The following is a 20,087-nucleotide window of genomic DNA, read 5'->3' as shown; positions in this document are numbered from 1 at the left end:
TCTCCTGCAGCAAAAAGAGAGTTTTATTGGTTTTGGTGCAGCTTTAATTTTTTACATTTGAGTAACTGGAAAACAGTTTCCATGGAAAACAAGAATGACATTAGACAAGCAAGAAATTAGGTTTTTGTTTTAAAAGGCTAGAAAAGGTTGAGTAAATGTTCAGTTTTTACACAGTACTGCACAGAATATTTCTATTATCCTTTCTCAATACATTCTTTTAAAAGGACTTTTACTGCATAATTAGACAAAAGTAGCCACTTTTGTCCCTTGGGGGACAAAGTTTTTTCTTAATTATACTTCTGAAAAACCTGCCTAATGGCAGTACTTACCCGAGAGATTGAAATTGTGTCTCCCAGGCCTGGCCAACGTGTTTTGTTTTGTTTTTGGTCTAATTACACATGTCCCCAGGAGACTGGAAAAGCTCAGAAGAAGCTGTTCCAGCCTCTTGGGTAAATTCTAGATGTTTAGATCCTTCCATGAAAGATTTCTTATTCTGTTTTCCTGAAGCTCACAAAGAGGTATAAAGGTAAGAATAACTTTCAAATAAGTTTGGAGGAGTGTGTCTAACTGGAAATTCTGAATGGAATTTGAAAACATACCCTTTAGTTACTTCTCATTCATAAATTTAAAGCACTGCGGTGACTCAACTGCTTTAGCTTTTAAAATCATAAGCTAACATACTGTACTGAAAATACCATCCTTAGAATGTCACTTCAGGCTGATCCCCATGCCCTGTGCACTTACAGTAGGTTCCCAGCAGGTTCTCTGGCTGAGGAATAGAAATGAAAACCCAGGGACAACAGATGTCTAACCTTGGCTCTGAGAATATACAACTCTGAGCCTTAGTATTTCTGTCTAAAAAGTGGGCCTTTCAATACTACTCACCCTCATGGGAGCTAGAGGATGAGAGGAAGATAAATGCCTGGTTGTATAAACACAAGAGACCCGACTCATTGAAAATCAGAGGGCAGATGAGTCAGAATCACTATAAATTCATGTCTATAAAAAGCAGGCATTGGGCTATGTGTCTCCAACTTCCCCTGAGCTCACAATGTGTATTTTCTTACTTTCTCCACTAGAAGCAAGTTTCCTTTGGTCAGAACTGAGCTAGAATGGAGGGTATGGGATGTTCGTTCGCATTGCTTAACTGTACTGATAAAATCTTGCAAGGTAATAAGCAGGATACAGCTAGCTATTATTCAATCCTTTTCATCTGTAGCATTGATTGGCTTTACATGCCTTATCCCCTACAAACACTCCAAAGAGCTAATCAATAAAGATAAAACCTCCACTGTAAACACAGGTACTTTCCTCTGTTCTCAGGGGTGCAAAGGAAGGTAGAAGATTATTCCCATGAGCAAATCCTGAAACGGCTCTAGTGCCCTTTCGTTAGAGTCAGAGCCAGCCTTGCCTCAAATGGCTGCTGCAGCATCCTGGCAGAAAGACGAGGCACTGCCAGCAGAGAACCATCCTTCTCATAGGTCTACTACTGGCCAGGTTTAAGCCCCTTGACACCCTTGCTTCAACCCTCCTTCCCAACACAAGAAAAGCTTCTGCAGGATAAACAGTAATCACACACACACACACCCATCGTGCTTCCTTAGACCACAGGGCCTTGGATGGCAGGTCACTGAGCTCTCTTTGATGTATTTACACAATGAAAGTCAGTTTCCCAAAGTGTGTTTTGGGGAACACTAATCCTGGGGGTGATCCTTGAGGAAAACTAAATTGGAGAAATGCTATCATATTCCTTTTCAGAAAACTCACAGTGCACATGAACATACTAAAGGTTCTGAGAAATCCTGCAATAAAATAGCAATACAAAACCCCCCATTTGACTTGGTTAAACTCAGTGTTTCATTAACCTTTCCCCTCAAGTTTATTTTGGGAATCACTGGTCGACTGTTTTAGGTAATCACCATATTTCCTTGTTAAGATCCACGTTTTTATTTTCATACTGTAACATTTCTCAAATCAAAATGTATCTTACAATGAAAGTATACATTTACTCTAGTAGCATCTCTTTTTTCCCCAAAGAGCTATTAACCATCTTATAATTTAGAATATTTCAATAATTACTTAAAAATGCTAACCAGGACACTGTTAAAAGATTATTCCCTTATTGAAAAAGTTTAAATAAAAGTTAATGAATTCAAGAACATTTTATAAATTATAAAGCCAAATTATAAATCCAAATGTTAGCATTATCTGAGTCTTTAATATCACTATGGTTAAATCTGAGATTGGGAAGAGAGGTAAATGGCAAGCTTATTCTTCTTTCCCACAGGTAGAGTGGCCATATGTAATTTACCATTCAAAGAAGGATACTTTTGAAAATAAAAAGGGTGCTATCAATAATTGTGCTATAACACAAGTGTAAACCAGGACTCTCCAGCCAAACTAAGATATATGCTCATTTTACCCACAATACAGCATAGAAGCCCAGTTGTGAAACTCAAGAGGTCACAGAAACTCCTAGTCTTATGATTATTTTTCTATTCCTATCTCACCTTGTCAGCAGCTGCCAGCAAATCATCAGCCATTTTGTCCAGGTTTGGAGCCTTCCCCGTGTAAATGAAGCACATCATTTCCTTAAAAACTTCAGGCTCCACATCATTGATTTCAACCCGATTCTATGCCAGAAAAACCAGAAGTGAAAAACATTCCAACAGAACAAATTCCCTAAACAATTTTCATGATTTTAAGCTCTGGTGAGGAGAGAATCCTGTATCATTTAAAACCTAACACGAATGGAAAACTGTTCTTTGCCGTATTTGATTATAATAGCCTTTCTCTGTCATATGTACCACCTTTGTTTTCTCAAATACAACAGCAAGACAAGTATTATCTTTCATTTTTCACCTTTCTTTTCTTGAGTAGAGACACATGTCTAATACCCTCACCTCAAACGCTTTCGATAATTTGCCTGGGAGAGAGAGAGTCTGATGTACCTAGAATCCTTCTGGACCACCTCTCTCTGCTCTCAGAAAGTATCTGTTCATGGAATTTGTACTCCATTTCAGTAACACAGTAAGAAAAAATAAGTAGGAAAATAAATTCACTGCCAAATTGGAAAAATCATCTGAATCTAGTCACCTAGCTAAAAGACATATTTTTATCCTGATACATACCTTTTTGCTCTCCTCCATTTCATGTTCAAACATGGCACTAAAAACTGGAGAACGAGCTAGAAAGTGAAAGGCAACAGAGACAGATGTAGTTATCACATTATAATCGCTTGGTTCTTCTGTTATGTAGAAGAGGACATTTTCTTCTCTGATATAGGAAAGGGTCAATTATACCAGAATTATAAAATTCCTTTCTTCTTATACCAATAAGTGAATAATTATAATGCATAGGGAAAAAAGAAATTGCTACTTTCAAAGTAATTTATTAGCTCGATTCCAACCATTCATATTAAAAAAATTTTTTTTTTAAATCCTCTCCAGAGAATATTTTTTCCATTGCTTTTCAGAGAGAGTGGAAGGGAGACAGAGAGAAAGAAACACTGATGTGAGAGAGACACATTGACTGGCTTCCTCCTGAACATGCCCCAACTTGGAGCAGGGAGCAAATCTGCAACCTAGGTGCCCTTGACCGGAATCAAACCTACGACATTTTAGTGCGCAGGCCAATGCTTTAACCACTGAGCAACTGGCCAGGGCAACAACCATTCATATTTTAAGGAAATTACTCAAATTACCTATGTTGGATGACAATGATATTCTCTGGGTAGATTTGGGGTTCAAATGGGAGGTCTTTAGGGTCTAAGCAGGATATCCTGATACCTAGATTTTTTGCCTGAAACAATGACACCTACTCTCTCCACCTCCAGGGATCACACAGCAAGGAGGTCAAGAACAGGGTTCAATGGCATCCATTAACTAGATGAAAAGCATGCTTGTTTATGGCAGGTTTTCTGTTCCTTCAAGTCTTACATTCTCAACAGAGATAACAACCCAAAGAAGCAAAAAAAATCTTAGATATTGCAATCATTTGTGGCCCTTCAAAGCTCAACCCTACCCAACAAAATCTTATTCCTTAGTATTCAATGTCTCTCATTAGGGATAATTTAATTTTTTTCCTTAGGGGTGGGAATAATGAAAAAAGGTTGAGAAACAGTGTTCTAAGTCATGCCCAATTCTAGTCTAATAAACATTATAAATAATAAGTAAACTTAATTTCAACCATGAAAGTAATAAAATGGCCAAGAACTCAAATTTTATCATGTGGTCCAGTAAATCAGGGATTTTGGTGAAAGTTGAGACTACCAATCTCTACCTAAGAGAGGAAGAACAGATGGAATATACAGTAAGACTCTGAGCTAACAGGTAACTGGAACTTTGATCTACAGTTTATGTCAGAAAGGACTAATTTTATTTTATTTATTTTTATTTTAATAATTTTTATTTTTGTTTAAAGTATTACAGATGTCCCTTTTTCTCCCCAATGACCCTTTCCCCCCTGTTCCTTCCCCCTCCCCAGTCCCTCTCCCCACCATTGTCCGTGTCCTTGGGTTGTGCATATATGCATATAAATTCTTTGGTTACTCTCTCCCCCTCCATCCCCTGTCCCCCTTCCCTCTGACATTTCGTTAATTTTAGATCTGCCATATTTTAACCACATAATCTTGGGCAAATCACTTAACCCTCTGAGCCTCAACGTTTCAATCTATTCCAAAGGATATTAATTCTCATTGTTCTTATCTAAGAAGGGCTACAGACTAAAAGGTACTAAATAAACACATTACAGAAGTTGAATACTAAAGGGCTGGTGTTTTTAATAAAAAGGGGAGGTTCCAAAGCAGTGATATGCTTAGAGGGTCTACAGTGAATAGACAGAAGCTGATGAGAATAAAATCACCCTGGGAGAGTAAGTAGAGTGAAAAGAAAGCTGAGGGACCAATTTTAAAGGGATGGCTACACATTAGAAGTAGCCAGAGAACCAGAAGAAAACCAGAAGAAAGGAATCAAATAATATATGAACTAAAGAGTTCCTCAAATTTAAGAACTAGCAGGTCATATAACTTTGGAAAACTGCTTTCATTGCATGAAGGTGAACTGAGAATAAGTGGGAAGAAAGAAGTAGAGACACTGAGTGTGCTAACTTAAGAAATTTAGCTCTGAAAAAAAGAGAGAAAGACAATAACTAGATGGAGAAGCCTGAGCCTGTTTACAGGTGGAGGGTAAACAGGCAACAGGAGAAAGAGAGATGGTGAAGATACCAGATAACAAGGTAAAAGTGGCAGAGTAAGGCTTCTGAGAAGGCAGTATGGGATATGAAACAGGACAGAAGTAGAAAGTACAGTTGGCTCTGGACACAAGGAAGAACACCCCTTCCACTGAGAATGCAGGGAAAATGCAGGGAAAGTGAGGGGCAAGAGCTAAGGGGAAGAGTCTCAATTTTCTTTTGGAAGAAGTAGCAAGGTCGTCTTTTAGGAGTTGGAGATTAAAGGAGAGTGGTAAAGGTTTGAAGTACCTATTGCTGAGAAAAAGAAATGGAGCTAACTGTAGAAAGAGTTCTTGGCAGTGCTGAGGGCCTAGCTGAGTATGGAGTGCGTTAACCTAAGAGTTGATGACTTTCTTTAGCAATACATGGTAATATCTAGTTGAGAGGGGGAAGAGAAAGATGATTAGATTGAGCCAGACTGAGGTTTTGCCAGGTGTATATTGTAGTATAATACAGCAGAGGGTCTTGGTAAGAAATCTGTTGCCTGAAGGTTCATGCTATTTCCGTTTATGTCCTATGGCCTGAAAAGAAGTTTGTGGCTGACTGCTATGCTTTCACGTGAGGTGAAGTCAGCCCTGCCTTATCAGCTCCTCCTGTGTCAGTCTTTCTAGTCTTAAAGACAAGAGGTCTATTATTACAATAAGACCCGATCCTCCATGTCACCAGCAACATTCTCATTCTTCTAATATGTTTATATAAAAGACAAGGCTAAGACCCCCAGGGTTGGTGACTTAGCTAGATGGTAGTTCAGTCCTGAGTCCAGAATTCTCTCTGTTACATCCTAAGTCCCTGTCTAGGGACCAGTACCTGATCTTAACCAGTGTCTTGACATCTGTTTTCTAGGTGCAAAGGCATTCAATACATATCATCATCCATTCCTGGAAAATGGTGGCCTAAGTCCACTACAGAGGAAGAACAGAAATACCATTTTTATGGAGAGTTGCCTTTTTGGTTATGACAACTAATGTCACCACAATATTAAAATATATTTAGTTGCAATTTTTTTGCACTAGTTTAAAAGCTTGAAGTTATTCAAAAGGTGATTATGCTGCCACTGTTTTTCCTTGTTTCACCAAAACTAACACTCCCCACGAATAAATACTAACCTGCTAAGATAGCTTTGTGAGCCTGGAATTCCTGGCCAGCAACACACAAACAACAGTCTGTGAACCGGGAATTCTCCCACAGTCCTCCTAACTCATCGGCCAACCGGCACTCGGGAACCTTCACCATATTCATGGTATTCTGGCCAGAAATGTTGACGGAATCTTGCACCACACTCACCTGTGAAGACAAGCAAACACAGTCCAAAGCTTTTGTTACCAGGAATTTCCTTCCCAGCAGGGAGAGAGATGATTTTTACCTTGTTGCTATAGTACATTCAGATACTACAAAGTTAGTCATATTCTCTTGAAATCACCTCCACAAATCAAAGCTTTATCCTGTGGATCAAGTAATTTCCTATCTATCACAATCATACTTAGTCTACATCATCGCAGGAAAATGGGGAGAGAGCCCCACATATCTCCTTCTCCTCCAACTTCTAATAAGCTCCACCCCCCGTCCCTGAAAACCTGGGCAAAGCCATCAGAGGGAAAAAACTGACAGAAACAACTGTTAAACTTCAAGTACTGACCTTATCCTGCCTTAAGGGAAAGGTTAAATACAAAGAACTCCTATAGAAACTACCACTTAAACTCTTTAGAGAGAAAAATCTAGTATGCCTAAAAAGCACTTCACTTACTTTAGTTAGGTCTGGAACATGAAAATAAAATGCAGCTTCCATAGGGCCTGATAAATAATTGGTAGTTCCTCACAAATGTTACTTTAATGAACAGGGCTGGGCTTCTAGTAGTGATAACTGAGTGGGTATCTCACACCACTTATACCCTTACTCAGTCATCTGTGACAATGATATGCAAGATGGCTGGCCCCCGCTAGACATGCCCTTATAGCTTTGGAACAGAATGATGAGAACAGGTTTAAAGAGGGATCCAACTTGCCACATGGCTTCAGCAGCGGCATGTTTTAACCAGGTGAATTAACAGTTCAGTTTAGATTTAAAAAACAACAAGGTAACTTCTAGATGGGTCAGTGAAAGTCAGATAAGTTTGTTAGTATACCAAATATAAGAATTTATAAATCATATAATATTATAAGATAAACATAAGTTACCAAACTGAAGATAAGACCCAGCAGATCAGTCTTCTGCCTAACAACCACTGCTATGCTTTGCCTCCTACATCATATTAGGTTAGAAATGTTAAAATCAAAGCAAAATTCGTAAACCTCAGCATCAGCTACCCACTCTTGCTATTCCTATGAGTTAGATGAGAAAGGCAGCTTAGGAACATTCTAAATGACCCAAATTTCTTTTAACCTTCAAAACAGAAGTCATCCCTTAAATGCAGTCATAAACCCTGAGGCAAAGTTAATGCCCCATCCAAATGACCCGTAATCCCTTCTGTGCAGGAGTGAGATATTTATTATAGGGTCAAGAAATTTATTCATTTGTTTGAAATGAGCTGTTATAGTCTTGAGCAATGAAGCAGCCAAGTTAATCAATTATGAATGTGCTTAGCATTAGCAGCACATTTATCAGAGCCAGATTATAACATTATTTTAATAGCCTGAGACCCAGCATGAACTACTACACAGAGATTCTTTCTTGTCCTGTGTAAGATCTCTAATTTGGTTCAGCCATTCTCTCATATTAACATCCTTACTTCCCTGATATAATATTAATATCAAAAGTAGAAGTTGCCTGTTTCCAGTTATAGCTTCAAAATACCACTGATTTTATTTTATTTTTTATTAAAGAAAAAAACCAAGTAAATCCAACTTCCTCTTAGAAAAAGGCAGGAATCCCTTGGGATGATCAATGAAGGGAATGGAGAATGCTTTTGGCACTAAGTCCTAAGCTTGAATTAAACCAGGCTGACAGGAGCCCAAAGTCATTAACACTTGATGGCAATTTACTAGACTGGGTAAAATGAACTGGCAAGAGATAAGGTAAATTTCAGACTATGGTTACCAGTGGACCCTCTGCTGGTTAGATGCATGCTTGGTAATGAGTGGGACCCCAAAACTGTGATTCTTCTCACAGGGAAATTCCTCTCTCTAGACACAGACAGAAACGCAGCAGGAAGGAGAATGTACCTTTACTGTCTGAGCCAGACTTGTTCCGCAGATATATGGATGCCTGGAGTCTCCAGAGCTCTGAATGTCTGGCACCTCTTACTAACATTAAATATGCTTAATTAAAAATAAATTTTAAATGGCATTCACAAATGAGTCTTCAGAGCCCAAACTTTTAACTTAGAAAGGGATTGTTTTCCTCTGCAAATGATGCTGCTAAAATGAAACCATTTTGAGAAAAACTAAAGATTTTTTTTTAATGCCTATAAAGTTGACTATGGAGACTCATTCAGAATTACAGCTATGAAGATGACGTGATTGTGACATTTATGTCGTCTTACAAATGACTGCATGAAAATGTCTCAGGAAGGCTGTATAACCCTCTAAATTTCAAGTTGTAAAAGGGCCTCACTTTTAAAGGCAATTCCTTTTCTTAAAAAAGAAAATTTCATAAAAGACTAAAGATTGTGCCGATTTTTATACATTTTACCTAAACATAAAAAGTCAAAACCAATGGAAATATACTTTTAAACTTCTATATAATTAAAACATTTGAGGGGGAAAAAAGACTCTTCATATAAATTGTTTATAGCAGCAGCACTATTTCTTTTTTCTTTTTTAAATATGTTTTTATTGACTTCAGAGAGAAGGAAGAGGGAGAGAGAAACATCAATGATGAGAGAGTCATTGATCAGCTGCCTCCTGCACAACCCCTACTGGGGATCAAGCCCAAAACCCGGGTATGTGTTGTGACCAGGAATTGAACAGTGACTTCCTGATTCATGGGTTGACGCTCAACCACTGAACACACCGGCTGGGCAGCAGCACTATTTCTAATCAAAAGACTAGCAACAATTTAAATGTCCATCAACAAGAGAATAAACTATTGCATATTCACACAACTATTATACAGCAGTAAAAATGAATGAACTGTAGTTACATCCACAATATAAATTTTAGAAACATAATGTGAAAAGAGGAAGTCCTAGATGACTACATACATTCTGACACCAATTTTATAAAGCTCAAAAACCAATCAAATGTAAACAATATATTATTCAGGCATACAAATAATAAATGAGAGGATGATGACATACAAATCAAAATAGCTATTTATTATCTCCTGATGGGGGAAGACAATAGGTCAAAGGGATAAGGGAAAACCTTCAGGTGAATTACACGTTACCGGTGGGTTGGATTGTAGGTTTACTACATTATCATATTTTATAACCTATAATAATGTTACATATTAAATCACCATTTTTGTAGGACAAAAACACTCAAATTGGCATTTTCTTATAGTTTAACTAATATATGCAAATAATCCATTAATAAAATAATAAAAAGGAAAAAAATGAATAGATTCACATATTTAAAATTTGGCTAAAATCATATTCCCAGTCAATGAGGGGATATTTTATGTTTGAGAAGGACAGGAATGTTTTAAGAGTTAAGACTACTAGATACTTCATATTTCAACTTTAATTACAACGTTACAAAAAAACGCTGAAATCTTCATTGTATATTGAAGGCATATACAATGATGGTGGAATATGTGCATCTTCATTGCTAACAGCTACCTGTTTTCAATATAAAGAAATGGAGAGAAGGGTCAACAGAAGCTAAAACATTTCAAGTAGATTTTCTGCCATCCAAATTATTAAAAGTGTAAAGCTGTCTTGATTCTGTTTCATTACCAAAATAAATACTCTCTGTGAAGAAAACTTGGTAGAGCCCATGTTTCCCTGGGTAAATGGCATTCAGCTCCACTTAGCGTGGCACAGCAGACTAGAGACAGAAAATGGAGAGCTGACACTAATTTGCTGCACAATGGTAGGAAAAAAATTACCTGACCTCCCTAGGCACTTCTTCTCTCCCCAACAACAAGAAATGAAGATAATAGAACTAACCAAGCTCAAAGGATTGTGAAAAGAGACAATTCAAGGAATGCTTTGAAAATGCTTCCAAATACATTAACTAAGCAATATCAACTTGGAAGAATCGCTACATTTCCTAATAGACAAAAACATCACTGAAAATTTAAAGTGAACCCAGTGCGGCACATTATAAACAAGGCCATCCATTTGGCATTTTCAGAGTTTGCAATCTAATTTCATTTAAATATTCATTAACAGTAATATTACTAAAACGGAGCCCAAACAAACAAATGTGTGATTCTCAGTCTTGCACTTTAGGATATATTCCTTCTTGTGGCTTCTGGGAACATAACAAAAAAAAATTCACGAAACAACTATACTTATTGCATCATGACAGGACAGATGTGTCTGGGCCAGAGGCTGAATGAGGAATGGAGCAGTGGAGAATTCATAATCTAAATTTGTATGTGGACATCAACTTCATAAAAGCCTCTAAATAATAAAATACTAACTAAACCTATAATAAACTAAATTAAAATATAAATATGAACTAAAATAAACTTGTACATATATTTTCCATTGATAAAAGGGAGCAAGAGGTCAAAGGGACAGAACTTGCACCAAAGAATGATCTAGCTTTGTAAAGCACTAAGAACTCAGATGAGCTGCATACATTTTTAAAACCCACACATCCAACACTCCCCCCCTCCCCATGCAACTGTCTTGCAATGCTGAATGCTACTAAGTCCACAGAGAGCCTTGGAACAAAAACAAGTCTCACTAGGCACAAGCCCAAGTATGAGAAGCAACACTCAGCACCTGTGGCCAACAGAGAAGTGTGAGAGGAACAGATGGCATACCTGGTCCAATGGTAAGAAACCGATGGCATCAGCAGAACCCAGCAGACGTTTCCCTGTTCAACATCTCCTCACTTCCAAAGTGTCATCTCACTTCCCTTCTAAGTCAGTAAGGCAAATCTAAACTTAACCACAGAATTTCTCCTAAGAGATTTTATACAGGGAAGCGAAGGGGGAGAGAGTGCCTCAGTCTTTAACCACAGGATGAGAGACTGCCAAGTGAGGGCAGAACAATTGGTTTCCAAATCAAGAATGTCAATACAGGGGTCGGAGCGGACTGGGGAAGGGGGAAGCATGAGAAAAGGCTGGACCCACTGTGGACTTGGAAATACTGCAATAAAGGTTACGGCACTGCCTAAAACACCAGATGCAACATTTAGAGGAGAAATCTTTCTTCAGAGAACAGTTAAGATGGGCTTTGATTCCCAACAGGAATTAGAATTTCCCACTATTTTTAAATTTTTCTGAGATTTAGGTCTTTCAGATAGGTGAAAATGAAATTAATGGTCTGTTTATATAACATCTAACCTCACACAAAACCACCTAATAGTTTTCATTTCTTGCTTGGGCAACTGAGTGTGTACCTAGTTAGATTTACATGGAATTCAAATTTCAAGTTCATCAGACAAAATACAACTAAAATAAATTCTGCATTTATCTAGATGTCATCATGTTAGTATTTCCTTCTTTTATTTAGAAATTTAAAAGGAGAGAAGGTAACTATTATGCAAACTGCATTTTATGTATTCAGTGTGGTATTTTAATAAACTAGACTTCCAAAATTTCCCAACAACCAGGAACTAGTCTGGAAATAACCAATGAGCTGTGACTCAGAACAGAAGCAGGCTACTACTGGCCAGTCCTCTTCTACAAAAGGGCGAGATTCCTAAGGGACACCCTTCCAGGCTACACAGGTGGTGACATGTTTTTGGAACTGTCATTAACTCACAGTATGAGCCTATTATCTGACAGAACAATTGCAGGGAAATTGCCTGCACCCTCCCCATGGTCATTTTCATCAAATGGTGCTGCTCAGGAAGTGTTTCCTTGACCATACAATGTACAGGAAATACTGATGTCTTCAGTTTTATTCATTTATTACACGTAAGCTTAAGAATATTTCTAAATGTACTGATAACAGCATGAAATAACTTATTAGTATATATTCATTAACAAAACCACTTTCAGTTTTGGAATTTTACTTCGAGGCTTCTCTTATAAACCTAAGAAAGGCTCTTAGGTTGTTGGTGAGAGAAGGCCTCTCCGAGCTGACTACAGTTAACTCTCAGCTAATAGGAGTTAGAGAGCTTTACATAACCTTCACGCTAGAAAAGAGGGTTCTCACCTTCCTATTTCACAATTACTCTAGCAAGACAAACCAAAGACATTCAACTCCTGATAAGTCATCTGGTTCAAAGAGCAGAAAAGAAAAGCGATCTATAGTCAAACATATGTGGACTTCATGCTCAAGGAGATGCCATAATGTTTAAGGAACAAATTATGTACTTGCTGGCCAGTATGCTCAGCTTGAAGTGACAGTCTTTCCAAATGCTATCTGAAAAAACCCACAACAAAAAAGCCAAAATCCTGACCAAAGCAATTAAAAAATCATAAATACCAAGATTGTACACAATCTTTGTTTTTAAGAACAGGAACAAGTGGAAAGCTGAGATGCCCGACAACCTTGAAATCATGGCAGTTTCAGTCACATAAATAACGTTTGCTAGCACCACCCCACTCAGGGGTTCTTCTCACTCTCCATCCCTGATACAATACAATTAAATCTGCCAATACTGATCAGGCCTGGGAACTGCTAGTCTCACAGCGGGGTAGAAGCACTCACCTCACAGAAGAGGGTAAGCTTGTCATCAGGGAGAAGCCCGTTGGCTTCATCCAAGAGAAAATCTCTACGGATGAATTTTTTGAATCCCCAGTCTTTGCCTTGCACAAACCTATATGCCCGTTGACTCTCTGAGGTGAAAAAAAAGTCATATTTAGGGTTACTCAAAAAACCAGATCAAATCTACAACTTGTCAGTGTATGAAGTTGCTGGATGTGAAAATTAAGAATCGAACAAAGAAGAGAACATTTACCCATAGCTTTGGTTTCTTCTCCCTTGGCATTCAGGATGGAGAATTTGAATTTTGCCCGAACTTCACTCTTTGGACAGCTGACCAGTAACAGGTAAAGTGACAGGTAATCTTTGCTTTCTTCATCTAGCCCTTTTGGGTTTACTCTCAAACACCTGCCCAAAACAGATAGAAAAAAAAAGTGTTGAAAACATCCATGCTTATAGGCTGGAGAAGGGATAGAAGAGAACTAGAACATGAGAATCAAGAGAGGGAGATGTTTTAAAAACAAACAAACAATCTCAGGCCCCATAATCAGGAAATTCTGATTCAGTAGAATGACTACTTTGGAACCACTTTTCTAGAGCAACCTGAGTCCACTTTTTAAAAGTAAACAAAAAAATAAAGGCGCATTCTAGAATCTGACAACACATCCCTTACATCTTTGCCTCTTTCCTCATAATTTCCTAAATCATTCTTTTTCTCCCTAAAATATTTTAAAAGTCAGGCTATTCTAATCCTCAATCTCAGGAGAGGCAGCCCCTAATTTTGTTGGGACTGTGGTGAAACCATGAACAAAAAAGTGTCAATAAGCCCTTTAATATCACCTTGGGGGAGAAAAAGTATTTGAGAGAAATATGTGAATAGTACCTAATCTTTCATAGATACTTTATCAATCTGGCAATAATATTATAAGATTAAAATCAAGGAGACAGTATGGAGGAAGCACAGATAAAAGTAAACTCCCAGGGTATAGCTCCAAGCTATACAGTCAGAGATGCCAATCTGTTACCAATGAATCAAAACAAAATTCAGACAGAACAGGTTCAAATGAGTTAAGTTGTAAATGTCAGTTGAACTGCAAGTGATTCAGACACTGCTTCTACCAGATAGGCCATATGTACCCTAAGGCCTTGCCAGTGTTATGACACCTCTCGCAAACAGGTGGCCCAATCCAATGCCTCTCTAGGGAGTGCATATGCCACTTATATCTCTATACATTGTGTTAAAGATGTAGATTTAGATACAATGCCTAAGAAGAAGCATTCTCTCTCAGCACCTAGTAGTATACTGCTTAATGTACACAGCCAACAAATACTAAATGGAGAGCTATTTAACTTTTCAGTGGGTTATCAGAGGTCAAAAATGGCGGTTCACAGACATGTGTTCTGGTCTTTGCAGTAAACGCATGACTGCATCCTTAACTACCTGGTCTTCCTCAAGAGGACACATGGTTTGGGTGGGACTGACTCTCACTTATTGCCACAGGGATTAATGGAGGGAATGGAGACCTAATCCAATCAGTACATGTATAACATATTCTTGGCCACACAGTTAGTTCAGAAGTTCAAAAACTTCTGTTGGATGGTAGTGGGTTGTGTCCATTACTAATACAAGTTATCCTTCAACCACAAGGGAAATTAGACTTGAGATCTCCAACAGTGTGGAGAGCAAGGCAGAGCAGAGAGAGACGGAGGTTCTTAATCTAACCACTGGGCTGCTGGATTGAACTAAGCTTCAAAGCCATCCTGCACCCCGGGCATTCCAGTTACATAAGCAAATAAATCTCCATTATTTTTTTAAAAACAGGCAACTTAAAAGTCAAGAGATTATATGTTAAAATCTAGATTTCTTGCTTTTCTTGAACCATCAGAAAATCTGGCAATGGTTAAGCCCTTGTTCACACATAGCTGTAGTCAGCTGGATCTCAGTACCCACTGTCCCTTTTAGAAGGACACTCATTTGTTTGCTAGTAGTCAACACTTACACCAGATATGGATATGTTTTACAACACTGGCCCTCTTTCCTCATTTACATTACCCTACAGCCATTTGAGTTTGCAGATCCCTGATATACTCAGCAAGCGCCTATATGTACCAGGCACCGTTCTAGGCACTGGGGAATATATAAGGACAAAGTCCCTGTCTCTAAGGATCTTACATTTTAGTCAGTCTCCCCATAAAACCAAGCAAAAGAGGCAACTTTTAGAAAAATTTTTACAACTAGATGTATTCTTCCTCACCATTTCAGTTTATCATTGGCTCCTGATGAAAAGGTTGAACTTTTAATGACTTCACCCATTTCCTCCCGGCAAAAGCTAAAGTTATTGATGGTCCACATGTAGGAGAATTTCACTACCTTGATCTGTTGATAGAAAACCAGGAAGTAATTAAATAAGAAGTGGGCGACCTAAAAAACAGGCTAAAGATCAGATCATTGTTTCCCCTCCCTCCCTCTGCATGATCCCAGAGGAAGATAGCACTGTTTGGCCAGCATGGAGGCTCAGCCTTTTTCTCACCTTATGTCCCTCATCCACATTTTAAGAAATCTCACAATGACCAACTGCTTTCATAACTTTTCTCAGCTTCTGAGAAATACTGAATGGAAAGTGAGAAAAACATGGAAAGGGTTGGGAAAGCAGATGACAAAGCCAAACCTAACATGAGCCTTTGTACAAAGAAGTGTTTGACAATTGAGATGTTAATGCTACTACCTGGGGTTGCAAATCTCAAACCTAGTTTCCTTTTGAGTTGCCCAACAGAACAACACATTTCCATCAAGGAGGATGTAAGTGGATCTAGTTTCGAAGAGTCCCCCCTTTTCAACCTCCAGTGAAAAACACTGGCGCACGGTATTCAGATTCCACTTGGAGAACCAAGGAGTGGAAAGCTGACAAATACCTTATTTATCTGCTATTTGGCAGTTATGTCCCAGAGAAAGCAGAACCCAATGTAGAAAGAAATCTTATTCCTTTCATCCAACAAATCCCCCCAACACGCAAGATTTATAGGGTGAAAACAAGAACCTACCTGTGTGTAGCACCAGCTCTCAGCTACAGGGCCACTCGACATTTCTGCCGGAGGTGGAGGACTTGGAACCCTTGACATCGCCAGTTTGAAGGTTAGACGAGATTTCCAATGTCAGGGGACAAAGATTTCTCTTCTCTGTTCACCCTGGTTGACACAAGAAGCAAGAGGATGTTTTAGGTTAATGGCATACAATCCTATTTCTGTTTGACCTTCCAGAGATTGGAAACTTTGTCTCCTGCCTAGAATTCTCTACCCGTATCATTCAAATGGCTGCTTAGAGTTCCAAATTTAAATGTTAATCTCAGAGAAAATCACCTAATCTAATCTAGTCTCCTAGTTACAATTATATCACCCTATTTTAATTCTCTGCACAATACTTAATATTATCTTACCAAAGGAATTTACTCAATGGGCATAAAAAGTACATCTATGAAAAGGCTGCCTGAAGAAGAGACAGCATAAGTGAACATCACACACAACTATATCACTGGCTCCTTCACTTGGGACAGAAATACTCTACTCCTGAAGGAAAATGACCTGATTATCTCTCTATCTCATCTTCTCTTACACTTCAGTACAAACTAATGAAGAGTAATCTTCCATTCCTCAACCCACTGGTAGCTGCTCTTTTGAAGGGCAACATTTACCCCTTTCTTAGATGTGTTCCTTTCTCTGCAGAGAGATCACTCCCCACTTATACCCCATCACTATACAATTTTCCAGATTCTTCTCCTTGTTCTTGCCCTGTTTTCTGATCACTCTTGAGTCTCTTTCATTAAATGTTCATCCTTCACTATTGTTCCCCATGGTTTAATCCTCAGTCATTTTCTCAATCTACATTCTCTTTCATGACAATTTTATCCATCCAACAGTGTCAAATTTCTGCCTTTATAAAAAATATTTCCCAAATCTCTCTAACTTTGACCTCTCTCATAAGCCTCAGACTATTTTCAAATAACTACTCTACATCTCAGCAGGGTGTCCCAGTAGCCAATCAGATTCAACTCAAAATTCTCCCTTCCAAGGCCATTCAAAAAATTGATGAATTTGGTTACAATTTTTAAGTACCATAAACTAAACTAAACTGAAAAGAAAAGCTTACAATGCATGACAGAGGAATAATTTCATTAATATACGAATTGATATATAAATTGTTTCTAAAAAATCATTAAGAAAAAGGCCAGCTACCCTACAAAAATATCATTCACAAAGAAAGAAAAAAAATCACTCTACCACTTTTTAACACCTATCAGACCTGCTGGGGGAAAAAAAAAATCAACCAAATCATGCATGGGGATATGGAAATTCTCATATACTGTTGATGGGAAAGTATATTTTGGATGGGGATTTGGCTACATCTTGTGAAGTTGAATATATGTGTACACTAAGGCTCAGTAATTCTACTTTTAACTATAGTACTGCACTAGAATAGTGGTTCTCAAATTTTAGTGTGCATTAGAATCACCTGATAAATTGGTTGCTGAGCCCCACCCTCAGAGTTTCTGATCCAGAGGTTGGGAATGAGCTTTAGAATTTGAATTTCTAACAAAGTTCCCAGGTGATCCTGATATGCTGGTCCTGAAACCACATTTTGAGAGCCACTGCCCTATAGAAGCTACACATGAGCACAAGAAGACATAGACAAGGGTGTTCAATGTAGCACTGTTTATAACAGTGAAAAACTAGGAGCAAACTCAAAGTGCGTTCAAAGGAGAAGATAATTAAATTGGATTATTTCCATATAATGGAAAGCTATATTTTAGAATTAAAATTAATTAACTAGCTCTACAGCACCATGGAGATGACATCAAACACAATGCTAATAAAACAAACAAACAACTTTTGCAATGTTATGTGTAGTACATTATTTATACAAATTTAAGATGGTATTTACAGCTATATGCATGCAGAAGTAAGAAAAAAAAGACAAGCTATGCATCAAATTCATGATGGGAGACCAAGGGAGAACAATGAGGCTGGGAAAATAATATAAGACATTTCAAGTTGACCTCTCCTATTTCTTTTAAAATAAGGATGATCTGAGGCAAATACGACAATACAAATGTCCGTTGGGTTTGGGATGATAACTACTTGAGTGAGTACTACTCTTTGTACTGTTCTGCTTTATTTTTTAATATACTGTATTAATTGTAGGAATAAAGTAAGGATGTATTCCATTACATCACACTCTGTCTGGTTTATAACACCCAAGGGAGAAATTTCTTTCCTGAATACTGGTTTGTTTTTAGCTATGGACAGACTATATGAATCTTATCACGTTGCCCTCTTTGCCTGGCTACCAAGAAGCCCCAAGACAAATGTGTGACCTAGCTCCTGAAACTATAGATTATTCTATATGCTACATTCTATATAGATTCAGATGCTCATTCTGTGATAGTTTATTACTTACTTAATGCTGCTATTCCTTTTGCGATAATTCCTTCAACTGGTTACTGTTTTCTAATATGTTAAGTGCTTTTGGAAACTGCCTCAAAGCCTTTGGAGAAATAGGTATAAATGAGTAAGAACGACAACAAAATCACTCAGCTCATGCACAGTCACTGACAAGTATGTAGTAATCATGGAGGGGGGTAACTGAGATTTAGTTGCGCCCTCACAAAGTAATATCATTGGTATTACCAGAGTCCCCACTGGTTTTAACACTACTCTACAGGCATTTACAACTAAAGAGTCCCACGTAATTGGAGATGGAGTTAACAATCTTACACATGAGGTGCTATTTCACTTAAACTAGCAAAGTAAGCACCACATTGCATTTGAGCCTCCTTGGCTTCTGAAATTCATGATTTTATGATAACATCAAGAAAAGAGGCCAAATGCTACACTGGATCACCTATGATCACCTAGGCTTGCACTTGAGGGAAAACACATTCTCACAGAACTGTTTGTCTAATAATGAGTAAATGCACTTAAAACAGTTTTACACATCCCAGTTACCATTATTGCCAGCAGAGGCCAGAATGAAATTTCAAAATTCCTACTTGAAACTATCTTTTGGGCAGGTTGGCAATAAAGATGTGAATTTTACATGTTAGTTAAGAGCATAAAATCTGGCTCTGGAGGTGTGGAGTGCAGGCTCAGCTCTATACTGAACAACGATAAATACTAATTTGAGTTATTTTGAAGTTTAAAATATACCTCAAATTTATCTAACAATGAACAATTTAAGAATTCTTTAGGTCTAAGAAAAAGACAAATTTAAAATCCTGTTTATTTTAATGGATTAATTGTTGCTATTGAACCAAAGGTCCATCATTACAACCAGAAAAAAAAAACAACTTCTTTGGTCTTGGCCATTTTTTTTTCTTTTTTGCTTCTCACTCATTTTGTAGCCAAGTCTTTTGTTGTTTTTTAATAATATCACCTTTCTTCCAATTTTTAAAAAATGTCCAACCTAGCAGCTAGAAGAACTGCAGAATCAGCCTTAGGCTCTGAGGAGCTCTAACCACACAACCTGCTGAGAGGGAAATTGACGAGGATAGCACAAGTCTAATTAATTTCACTCATAGCAGGCACCATGGGCAAAGTGTTCACCAGCAAAGTAACCTGGTGTTACACGAACTCTCTAGCACTTTACGCCAAATGCTGCAGATACTCAGCAGAAAAACAATTTTAGAAAAGAGGAGGTCTATTTGAGGGTCATGGTTTGAGAACCTTTGTAGGAGACAACTAGCACCAAAGTATATTGTTCCTGACTTCAAACAAATTAAGACAAATTGTCCAAGCTCTCAAATGAGAAACTTATTCTCCAAAGCTTAGCAAACTTCCCAGTATGTTGACAACTCTGAGGCTGAATATATCTGTTAGATACCACCATTTATTTTCCTGTTCATTCTATTAAATCCTGACCTGTGAGGTTACACTTCTTCCGAGAAATATACTTAAAATACCTGTCGACTGTAATACTGCTAAAATTCCAATGAAGGTAATATCAGTTAACAACTAATAACAATCTCTAACAGAATTGCTTCCTAGCACAGATGCTTTCACTGAACCTATACAATGCACTTCTTTCCTGTCTTCTATTAGACTTCTGAACACTTCTGTTCCCTCTAAGTAAACTTTAAGTTGCTTAAAAGGAACTTG

The 20,087-nt window shown here is 37.9% G+C and overlaps 1 protein-coding gene across 5 annotated transcripts in view; it reads right to left on the bottom strand.

Moving 5' to 3' along the window:
- SPOP (speckle type BTB/POZ protein) overlaps positions 1 to 20,087 on the bottom strand; it is a 62,107-nt gene that overhangs the window by 3,863 nt on the left and 38,157 nt on the right. For 4 of the 5 annotated variants that reach the window (XM_081161832.1, XM_081161829.1, XM_081161830.1 and 1 more), the window contains 7 exons: positions 15,981 to 16,124; positions 15,194 to 15,315; positions 13,195 to 13,346; positions 12,945 to 13,072; positions 6,336 to 6,513; positions 3,132 to 3,187; positions 2,511 to 2,633 (listed from right to left, as the gene is read on the bottom strand). In XM_081161832.1, the coding sequence (XP_081017958.1) occupies positions 2,511 to 2,633; positions 3,132 to 3,187; positions 6,336 to 6,513; positions 12,945 to 13,072; positions 13,195 to 13,346; positions 15,194 to 15,315; positions 15,981 to 16,058 (837 nt within the window). In that variant the 5' untranslated portion in view covers positions 16,059 to 16,124. Of the gene's footprint in view, positions 1 to 2,510; positions 2,634 to 3,131; positions 3,188 to 6,335; positions 6,514 to 12,944; positions 13,073 to 13,194; positions 13,347 to 15,193; positions 15,316 to 15,980; positions 16,125 to 18,390; positions 18,478 to 20,087 lie in introns of all 5 variants that reach the window. The other variant, XM_081161833.1, reaches the window with a different exon arrangement.

This window comes from Miniopterus schreibersii (genome assembly GCF_964146895.1).
Source record: "Miniopterus schreibersii genome assembly, chromosome: 16".
Lineage (NCBI taxonomy): Eukaryota > Metazoa > Chordata > Mammalia > Chiroptera > Miniopteridae > Miniopterus > Miniopterus schreibersii.
This window is presented reverse-complemented; position numbering and strand designations above follow the sequence as displayed.